At 40.1% G+C, this 11,059-nt stretch overlaps 1 protein-coding gene across 1 annotated transcript; it reads right to left on the reverse strand.

Annotated features, from left to right (window-relative positions):
- Positions 1-492: 492 nt before the first annotated feature.
- Positions 493-9,516, reverse strand: CCDC28A (coiled-coil domain containing 28A). The gene is made up of 6 exons (XM_042446701.1): positions 9,282-9,516; positions 6,946-7,214; positions 5,056-5,219; positions 4,250-4,404; positions 3,373-3,395; positions 493-936 (listed from the first exon to the last, which is right to left on the reverse strand). Exons 2-6 carry the CDS (start codon positions 7,101-7,103, stop codon positions 882-884), a joined length of 555 nt encoding a protein of 184 aa, XP_042302635.1. The 5' UTR covers positions 7,104-7,214; positions 9,282-9,516; the 3' UTR covers positions 493-881.
- Between the last annotated feature and the right edge of the window lie 1,543 nt (positions 9,517-11,059).

Here is an 11,059-nt window from a genome sequence, read left to right on the forward strand (position 1 = left end):
TTTTACATAAATCAGCAGGTGAAATTTGTCCTGGAATGGAAATCCAATAATGGGATTTCCCCCACTGATTTCTATCTCAGCTGTTGTAGCTGGGGTGAGGAACATGTTGCCACATGCAGCCTATGTTCAGTTTTGCAGCTCCTGAATGGCCATTGTTGATCCCCAAGGCCCCCAACCCCCATTTTGAGGGTGATGTTTCAACCAAAATCAACCAAAATGGCTCCAAACTACATACAAAAGCTGTGATTTTGGTCATCCACCAACCTGCAACTCCCCAATAAAAAAAGATCAAGTATTGGCCAAAATGTTTCCTGGCATTGGCGTGTTTATCAGTGTGCCTGAATGCAACAGTACAGACCTCATGGGAATCGAGAGGACAAAAATTGGCCCAAGCCACCACACACTTGCCCATCCCTATCTACCCACCCAGTTCATCTGAAATACAGGGTAGAACAGAGAACATCAAATGAATGATTTCAAAAGAAAGAAATGGCAGTTTGAAATTATTTTATTGTTAAAATAAATTACACACTTATTTAACAGCTTCACCACAACTTTTGTGCTGATTGTCTACACTGTGGGAAAACAGCAGGTACACCACAATCTGACTTAAAACTGAGTATATTATAAAAATGCACTTTCAGGTTTTTCCAACATTTTATGGTGGATAAGGCCATAATACAAAGCATAGCAGCAAGACACAGTCATATTGTACCTTCAACTTCAACCCTGACAAAGTTGCAGCACTCACATCTGCTAAGAGGAATGTGTGAACATATTCACTTGTATTTGAATGTTTTGTTGCCAAAGCAAGAAGGAGTCCACTGCAAATTAAATAAGACACCCTGGCGTTCCAAAAACAAACAAAAGAAAGCTGCGTTTTAGCTTGTGCTGGTATTCGGAACATCTTGAACATCGGCTAAATGAAGTTTTTGTCTGAAATAAGCAGTCAAGGAATTGTGTTTTTCTGATATTATTTACTATGTAAACAGCACAATTTGCAAGAATGGTTGGAGAATCAACTGCTTACAAAGAGGTATACACACAAGGAAATATGATCCATTATTTTAAAAAAATTCTTCCCATTATCTATAACATTGTTATCCCATTCTTTCTCCAAGGATCTCAGAATGGCAGATAGTTCCCTACTTCTCACAACTACCTGTGAGATAGGTGAAGCTGAAAGAACATACACATTATTTTAAATCTAGAGTTTGACACTACATTATTCTTTGAAAAAAATTAATGGCAGCCAGAGACAGAAGTGGATTAGGACCATGGCATGGAAAGGTAGTTTAAGGGAAAAAATCCACCTTCCAGCCTCTGGGAAACAATCCCAACAATATCACTCTAGCTAATATTTTGCTTATACAAGAAGCTGCAATTAGTCTGTGCCAAACTGGAGATTTGGGGAAAAGGGGTGATTTCTATCTCATTTATTTCTTAAAATTAAAATTCCAAACCTAACTCTTCTGTATTCTCCACAGCTGCTACTGAGTTAGAAAAATTAAATTGAAATTGCCAAATTATGCATTTAAAAGTTGTGTGGCTGCTGTATGTGTATATATGGATCATGTACATTAATCTGGGTCTTTGCAGTTCAAGTCAACACTCTACCTATGAGACTACACCAATGTTCTTCAAATTATTAATGAGTTACATCAGAATTAGAACAAGCAAAGAGTTCCACACAGAACCACTGGGAGAACATTATTCTAGGGCATAAGATAATGTCATCTAGGTTCTTCTTGAGGCAAATAAGAACCCTGCTGCCTAAACATGGACAGGTTGAGGGGAAGACACTTGAAACGGAGATGATATATGTGGAAAATTGAGCAACAGATATGGTAGCCAGGTGGGAACTGCATGAAAACATTTGGCCAAAAGAAAAGAAACAGAAAGGATGTGAGAGAAAATGGGTAACAGTGGCCTCATACAGACAGGCCAAAGTAAAGCTGCTTCGGGTCACTTTGGAGGTACTCTGTTTAAATGATGCATGTGTCCTAAGAGCCCAGAAGCTGAGCCAAAGCTGCGCTCCAGTCCTTAGGACTGGATCATGGCTTTGGTGTGGATTCCGGACTCTTAGGACGCATGCAACATTTAAACAAAATACTTCCAAAGTGACCCGAAGCAGCTTTATTTTGGCCTGTCTATATGGGGCCAGTGTGATTTCTGTGTGAGAATGCTCAGGAAGCTGGTAGCAAAAGGGTTTCCCTCTGTATATTAAGGAGGCAGAGGCAATGAAAAGAACAGGAGATTAAATTAAGAAACAAAGAAAAATGGCAAAATATGTGAGGGGAAAAACACAAAACAGAAATAACAGAATGATTCTTAGGTGGTTTTCATTTTCCTTTCCTTTCCTTGGTTTAGTAATTAGAGCTATACCTTCTATCAAAGGACCTGAAAGATGGGCTTATACTGTGTTCATCCAAGTATTGCTGTGTGCCTACTTGCTTCAAAAAGAACCTAGTCTTATACCCTAGAATGATATTCTCTCAGTGGTTCTGTGTGGACTTTGTGCCGGCCTGTGGGTGGAGTTAGGGCGTAGCATCCGCATGCTGGACGCCCAAACTCCACTCCCAGGGCGCCATTTTGGTGCGCATGGTCTACATGGTGCACACCATCGTGGTGCGATGCCAGCGCTGCATCTTCATGATGCAGTGCCAAAGGGGCATCATAAAGCCTCACTGCTTGGAGAGCGCACCCCTTGGAGAGGGGCAAAATGGCACCTCTTGGAGAGCGCAAAAAATAGCTGCTTTTTGCGGCTCCTTTTTTGTGCTCTTCAGAGGCCAGATCGGGGCTGTGGCATGAGGTGGCCATGGCCCCAATCCACCCAGTAAAGGGGCAGCTACATGTTGCCCATCTGTACAGCCCCTTATTTTCTTGTTTTAAAGCAAATGTTCACAATTCTTCATCATTCATCCTCTCCTTTTTTTAAAAAAAAAGTCCCACTATATTTTAACTATATTATTTAACCAATTGCATAATCTTACATATGGATGTATATAAGTATTTTTATGTTGCCATAAAACTATGATAAAGTTTTGGAACTTCCATATCAAAGAGAGTCAAAGATACCCCCACATGCCCACTTTTCAATCCTGTCCCCTCAGGTAGAAAGCATCTTGTGGCAATTTGTGCTCAGCATCCATATACTTGAGAACTCAGAAATATACAGGATAAATCTTGACCTCTCATTTTTTGAATTACTAATACAAAACTATTTGCAAACAACACAGATTTGTGTTTACATGCTGAAAATTGGTTTTAAGAGTACTTCAGCTCCATCTATTATAATTTGAAAGCAGAGTATAAACTTTAGGTAATGTATACCTGTTCTTGTCAGGACAGTGGATTTCACAAAAAGGATACATAGAAGAATTCAGTTCTTCCAGCTGCAACACAAGGAAACAGAGAAAGGTAAACTTAACACTGTACATGGACCCTCCACATTCGCTAGGATTAGGGGCAAAGGAGCCCCATGAAAGTGGAAAAACCATAATCTCTAGGTCCTCCAGTGAGACTTTTGGTAGAATTTGACCATAGTCATGCTGGAAGACCTAGAAATTCCTAGAGAGAACATATTAATCAAATCTGTGAATAATCAAATCTCTAAAAGTCAAAGCCATGAGTATGGAGGGCTGACTGTATTAATGGATTATCTGGACACTTAATTTTCAATTCCTTCTGTGAATTAAAGGGCTTCTCCCATTTGCAGAAGGGAATGAGATCAAGGGAAGACTGCAGGTGAAGGAAAAGGGGAAGGTGATTTTCTCCAATCCCCCCAGAGCCCCTAGTATCTCTTTCTACTAGCACTGTTTTAGTGAAGGTTTTTACAAGACTGAAGAGGGAGGAATTAGTCAAAACCAACTTCTCTGCATTTCTTCTAGAGAAGCACCCCATGAGAAGAGCTCCATTTATGGAAACTTTGGATTCAGCCCAATAGCGATACAGAAGAATTACTGTAGAACTAAATTCACGCTCACACAAATGAAAGCACAGATCACAATACTGTGGACTTTTCAGAATTCTTCTGGCCAGGCTAACAAGTGGATTAATAATTGAATCCAGAGCTTCAAATTTTCCAAGTATTCAGCTCTGAACCAAGTGGATCTGGCCATATTTAGTTCTGCTCGGCCAGTGTTTGGAGGAAAAGTGCATTGTTACAAAGTTCATTCAGCCCTTATGCTTGGCTGCAAATTTCCAAATGCAGGTGTAGCTGTGTGTGACAACTGCCATTTATACTTACATCAGACAACAGTCTATCCAGATTGGAATCACTAGCTAGTTTTCTCTTATCTTCAGGGAGTTCTTCCAGCTCTCCATAAAGCTCTAGATTCAATCGAGCCAACTTTTCCTGCATTCCTCTGACATGTTCCATTTGCTCTATGGAACATTCATTTCCTGAAGTAATCAGAACATTACAGTATTACCGAAAGTCAAAGACAACTATATTTTGCATTTTTTTCTGCATGAAAATGAAAATGTTCTCAGATCAAATCTCTGATGTTGGCTTGTTACTTGGTAAGTGTTTACAGTACAGTCAGATCTCCGTATCGGTGAGCTAGCCATCCATGGATTGGAGCATCCGCAGATGGTCTCGCTCCATTATCTTCAATGGTGGTGCCTGTACATGGCTGTGCCAATGTGGCCATGTACATGTTGGCATCCACTGACAGTAATAGGACTTGAGAGCATGCATTTTGTGTATCCATGGAGGGGGGTGTCCAGAAACAAACCCCCACCAAAATGGAAGGCTGACTGTATTATCAGGAACATCTATGCGTTCATGATGAAAGATAATTTTTTATAAAAAATATCTCATGTATGTGAAGCTGGTGTTCTTTGAAACTTTGAAATCAAAACCAGAGCCACCCTAATGTGTCTTTCTAAATGTGTCCTCCCTTATGTTTAGCTAATCTCCCAACTTTCAAAAACCATTCCTAATTCCATTTTTACTGCACCTGAAGGCATAACTCCCCCTAGTCACATATATAATTAGGGTTTATATTTGAAAGAACTATTTATCTGTGGGGAGAAGTGGAAGGCAATTACCAAATGCTTGAAGTTTGCCAGAATGGAAGTCATTTAGAAGGCTCAAAAGTCCTTTCTCCATCTCTTGAACATCTGATACATCAGTGAGAAATGAATGTTGGATTGAAGTGGATTGTGCTCCTTTGTTTTCTGCTCCTGGTACTTTAGCTTTTTCTTTTATTCCTCTGAGGGGAAGACAGTAATTCATGTTAGGATATCATCAACACATCAGCAAATGTCATCAACAGAAAGCCATTTTAGGAAGAAATAATATATATGCATTAACAATTCCATCATGTTGCAAATGAAGCTGATGTTTCATTTTATGATTCACAGTACCAGCTTCTATAGCTATGACAATATGATGATTCAAATAAGTTCCTTTATCAAGAGGAAAAACACAAATTACTTACTATTTTTGTTCTCTTGATTCCTGGAAGACATTCCAGAATCTTTGGGAGGGGGAGCATCCCCTTATACAGGATGCAGCAAACCCTGTGACAGGTTCCCCTTAGGGTTACACTAAGTCAGAAACTACTTGAAGGCACACAAAAACAAGGGTCCAACAGCTTCTATTGCTTCTTTTGATGGGGAGCCAAGTAAAGCTGGACACCTCAGCAAGAAAATTTGCTCAGGTGGTGATGTTCAGCCCAGTTCAACATTTTGTGGGCTTCCTCATAGAGGAATACTAGGTGTGCCCTGCCCTGCTGACTTGGTGAATACTGTATGCTAATTCTGCAATGAACAGCCTGATAACTCTGAACAACCACCAATCCATCCTCCTAAAGCTCTTTGATGTGCTCTTCTTGTGCCAGAGGCCCTTAAAGTTAGACCCTCCAACCAAAGAGCCATATAAAGGTGCGTGGCATGCTTATTTAGGAACTAAAAATGAAGGGACGGGGACATATGTATACACAGAGAGAGAGAGACATACACTTTCTCTTAATACCCTTGTCCTTTCAATCTTCCTGTATTAAGCAGATAGACCCGTGACGGGTGCCTATTTGGGTTTGCCTGAACTTGAATAACAATCCATTTCAGACTTCCCTCTTCGACAGGTTACAAACTCATTGCATAGGTACATTAGAGGCAGAGCTTGGATATGTATATTCCCTTCCTACTTTGAGTTCTTGGCAGGCAGACCAGGCTTTCTTGCACACTCAGGCTCAGCCCTTGAGAAAATGGTGAGATGCCAGGCATCAGCCTAGGGACTAGTGTAACCTGATGTTTCCAGAATGCTCTTCATAATAAAAGGACAAAATGGTTCACTTGAGGGCAGGAATTCTTTTCTTTATCTCATTATTTCAGACAAACTCTGTTTTGGACCAAAGTTAAAACTACCCTGAATTCTGAAAATGTATAATACTTGCAGCTTAAGCAGGTTGTGAGCAAGATCAATGAATATAATCAACCATATATTCATCCTGTCAAATAAAACACAATATTAATTTAGAGGGGAAATACCTCCTTCAGTTATTAACTTTATTAATGGAGATTAGGTGCAGGATTATAATTTTTCTCTTTTGTTAGACATTTTAAATTGTTTGTTTTCAGTAAGTATAGATTGTTTTGCTACTCTTGTAATTTCATATTATTTGTTTGTATCTAGTGTTGGTTACTGTGTGTGAAAACGTGTTACAGTTAGTAAATAATAAAACTATGTGAAGCCATTTAGTTTCTTTTTTAAATACTTTTCCTGACTTTAATAGAACTACAGTAGTATAGGATGCTTCTGCTTCAGAATCTATTGAGAAGCAAGATCCACTAAGTTCAACAAGATCTACCCCCAGATAAATGGGTATAAAAATGCAGTCTGTATCTCCATGTATCATCTATTCTTGCCCCAAAACTGTGTGGTCCTCAGTCTGGTTAGCTTTGATTGCAAACAGCAAGTAACATATGAGTGCTTACCTTTTAAACTTTGGTTTCTGTAAAGGTGGCTGAGGTGCAGGATTTGAAAATGCTGTACTTTTACTAGGAGGAACTGAGTTTTTCTTATTGTTGACAACCTGAGTAGCATGAGAAGTAGATGACTTGGGACTCCTCCTCTTGGTTTTTCTTTCTTCCATTTTCTTTCCTCACAGATTATTATTGTACAGTATGTTAATGTTCTTCTACAGTCTGGGACAGGATAGTGATCTGTACCCTGGGAAAAGGGTGTGAATAGTTGGTATAGATTCCTGCAGCACAAAAGAAAGAAAGAAAGAAGAGCAGCTCAATACATTTCAGCCAATGTTTTATCCAAAACTAAAATATGGGGATATGAAATGAAACAACCAGGTCAAGTAAACTTTGCATAAGTAGACAAAAACATTTTTGTCGTTCATTCACTTGAAACCTTCTTGAAAAATGCATCCAGGGATAATTCTTTCTTTCATCAGCCCCTATTTTTCTTACAATTCCTATTTTAATGCAAATTTGTAGATCTATGTTTTTTAAAAAACATATTGGGGGAAGGGGAAAGAACGCATAAAGCAGGCTTATCTGTTCTCCACCCTTTTGCATTTCATGCATGCCCATTACAGGATTCTGGAGGGAGCTGCTGCTCAACTTCCCCACTGTAGGCAGGCATACACAGTTACAAAAGGATTGGTTAGAGTAAAATTAAAATTAGCTACCAGTTTCTCTACCTAAACTCTTTCCAGTTCTATACCTTGATAGGAAACTGAATGCCAGTAAAGGGAAATATTTCACTGGGTATTTATTCAGTGTGATTGAAGGCATTCCCTGTTTCTGGTGGCAGCAGAGTAAAAAATGAAAAAATGCAAGTCCCATTCTATCCACATATCAACTTTCTACACATTTAAACAACAAATACCTGAACACAGGTACAGACAGTTTGCATCTATATTCAGTATAATTGGAAACACTCCTCTAATCTCTCCTAATTTTGTCATTTATTTATTGATTATAAACATTTTAAAATCATTCCATCAGTCATAACAATCATGACACATCTTAACAAGTCCTAACACATATGACATAACACAACCCCTATATCATATCCTCTCTTAATACCAGACCCTGACAAACATATACATCTAAAACAGTTAAAACATACATTGACTTCCAAATGACAATTCTGGTTTTTATTTGTTCATTAAATGTCTATCTCTTGCTGTTTTATTTTTTACATTTTCCTAAAGTCAATGATTGATGAAAGAAGGATCACTGGAGAATTTCAAAAATGACTGGGATATCTTGACAAAAAACTTTACTCAAAGGTGGGGGAGATTTTGCAACCCAAGGATTTCAAGACCAAAGGCAAGGTAGCATTTGGATGGGAAGCAACTACAGCAGCAGTTCCCAAATGTTGGTGTTCCAGGTCTTTTCAAATTCCAGAAATTCCAGCCAATGTGGCCAACAGTCAGCAACATGCTACTTTTTGTTTAAAAAATCAACCATGATTTGTGGTTCCTGCCATTTAAAAGCAGGTGGTAGGAAAGTTGTGTGGGATGAGAGGGAGAACTAAACAATGGGGTTCAGGCCAGAAATGTTACAAATATCTCTCTCATTTTAATTTTAATTGTTCATGTTATTTTATTATAGCAACATTGGGGGGGGGGGGATTGATGGAACATATTTTTAATATATGTTGTATTTTATATTGTATTTTATTGTATTGTAAGCCGCCTCAATCCTGCAGGAGAGGTGGCATATAAATAAACATCATCATCATGTTTTAATTGTTCATGTTATTTTATTATTTTTATATAATATAATATATAATAAATATTATTTATTTATTATACTATTTATTTTATTATACCATAATTGGGGGGGGAGAGAATTGATGGAACATATTTTTAATATACAGTATGTTGTATTTTATATTGTATTTTAACCATTATTGTAAGCCACCTCGATCCTGTGGGAGAGGCAGTGTATAAATAAATTATTATTATTATATAAATAATAATCATCTAATAAAATAAAATAAAATAAAAAAGAATTCTCAGCCAGGGAGGCCTTACTGAACCACAAACCCCAGAATGCCACAGAGGAGCCCAAAGTGGAACAGCAGCACTAGATAGATAGATAGATAGAAGAGTGTAGTGCTGTGTTTTGGACTGCAGCTCCCAGAAGCCACAGCCATCTTGAGCAATGGGAGCTGAAGCCCCCCCCCCCCCCCCACCCCCCCCCAGGGGCAGGCCACACTTTGGGAGGCACTGCTAATGCCTTTGGAGGAGGAGGAGGAGGAGGAGGAGGAGGAGGAGGAGGAGGGGAGCAGCCTCTTCAAGCCTTACCTGGAGCCTCCTCCTCAAAGCAGCTCCAGGGGAAGCAAGAGGAAGGGCTCTGGCGACGCAGAGGGGCCAATGGAGGCGCCACTTCCGGGTCCGTCCTAGAAAACGGTCCCTTCTCCTCCTACTGCTACTCAGGCGCTGCGGCCTAGAAGCCATGGAGGAGACTGGGACCCATCCCCACTGCTAGCTCCTCTTTCTCCTCCTTCTCTAGATGTGCCAGGCCCAGTGATTCCCCAAACTGTGCCCTTTAAGAGTTTTGGACTTCAACTCCCAGAAGCCTCAGCCACGTTGGCCAATAGCATGGGATTCTGGGAGCTGAAGTCCTAAAGCCCTCAAAACAGCACACTTTTGGGGTCTAGTGGAGCTGGTCATGAATTCCTCCTCAGGAACAGAGAAAGTGGAGAAGGAGGAGGGAGGCAGGGAGGGAGGGGCAGCCCTGCGAAATGGAGGGCGGCATTCCAGGAATAAATATATATACATTGGGGACAGGGCCACATGTAAAAAGCTCAAAGCACTCCAATGTAAAGCCATCGTTCTTAATCATGCTCAAAATGGGGGGCCCTTGAGGAAAAAATGGAGGACAGAACCACATATAAAAGCTCAAAACACTGAAATCTTAGTCATGCTCAAAATGGAGGGCCTTTCAGGTAAAAATGGAGGACAGGACCTGACAAAAGCTCAGAAATCTCAAATATAAATTCATCCTTCTTAGACATGATCAAAGTGGAGGGCTTTTGAGAGGAAAATGGAGGACAGGACCACATAAAAGCTCAAAGCACTCAAATATATAAATATGTCATTCATAGTCATGCTCAAAATGGAGGACGTGACCACATGTGAAAGCTCAAAGCACTCATAGAAATGGAAAGCCATCTTTCTGAGTGATGCTCAAAATGGAGGCCCTTTGAAGGAAATGGAGGGCATGAGCACATATAAAAAGTCAAAACAATCATGGAAATACTAATTCATGCTCAAAGTGGAGGACCTTTGAGGGAAATGGAGGACAGGACTACATATAAAAGCTCAAAGCATTCAAATATAAATTCATCCTTCTTAGTCATGCTCAAAATGGAGGACCTTCAAGAAAAATGGAGGACATGACCACATATAAAAGCTCAAAACGCTCATAGAAATATAAAGTCGTTCATCTTAGTCAAGTGTCAAATGGAGGACATTATAAAAACATTGAGGACATAACCAACTAAAAACACTACAATAAATATAATTGCATGCTTTTTAGCCACATTCAAAATGGAGGATATTTTGGAATTCCTCCTGGACAGAAGGCTGAAATGGAGGACATGTCCTAGAAAAGGAGGACCCCTGGTTACTCTGTCCACTGGGCCCAGCATAGCCTCCAGGGCTGCATCTGTTCTGCAAAAACAATCCAGTTTGACACTGCTTTAACTGCTTTGGCTCAATGGTATGGAATTCTGGGATTTATAATTTGTTGTAACATCAGAGCCAGGGATGTAGCCAAGGGGGGGGGGTTCTTGGGGTCCGGACCCCACCTTCCATTAGAAAAATGAATGGTGTGTGGTGCTGCGCCGCGACACTCAAGCCCCATTATAATGGTGGCACTTAGTCTGGACCCTCCCCTTCCTAAAATCCTAGCTACGTCCCTGTCAGAGCTCACTGACAGAGAAGTCTAAATGTCTCACAAAGCGACTGTTCCTAAAATTCCATAGCATTAGCCCTTATCAGACGAGTGTGGAACTGGGGGTCTTCTGCACTGGGCGGTTCGAATTCACGTTATTTCGCACAATACCATCATACCTGGG

Source organism: Sceloporus undulatus, chromosome 1 (assembly GCF_019175285.1).
Source record: "Sceloporus undulatus isolate JIND9_A2432 ecotype Alabama chromosome 1, SceUnd_v1.1, whole genome shotgun sequence".
Classification (NCBI taxonomy): domain Eukaryota; kingdom Metazoa; phylum Chordata; class Lepidosauria; order Squamata; family Phrynosomatidae; genus Sceloporus; species Sceloporus undulatus.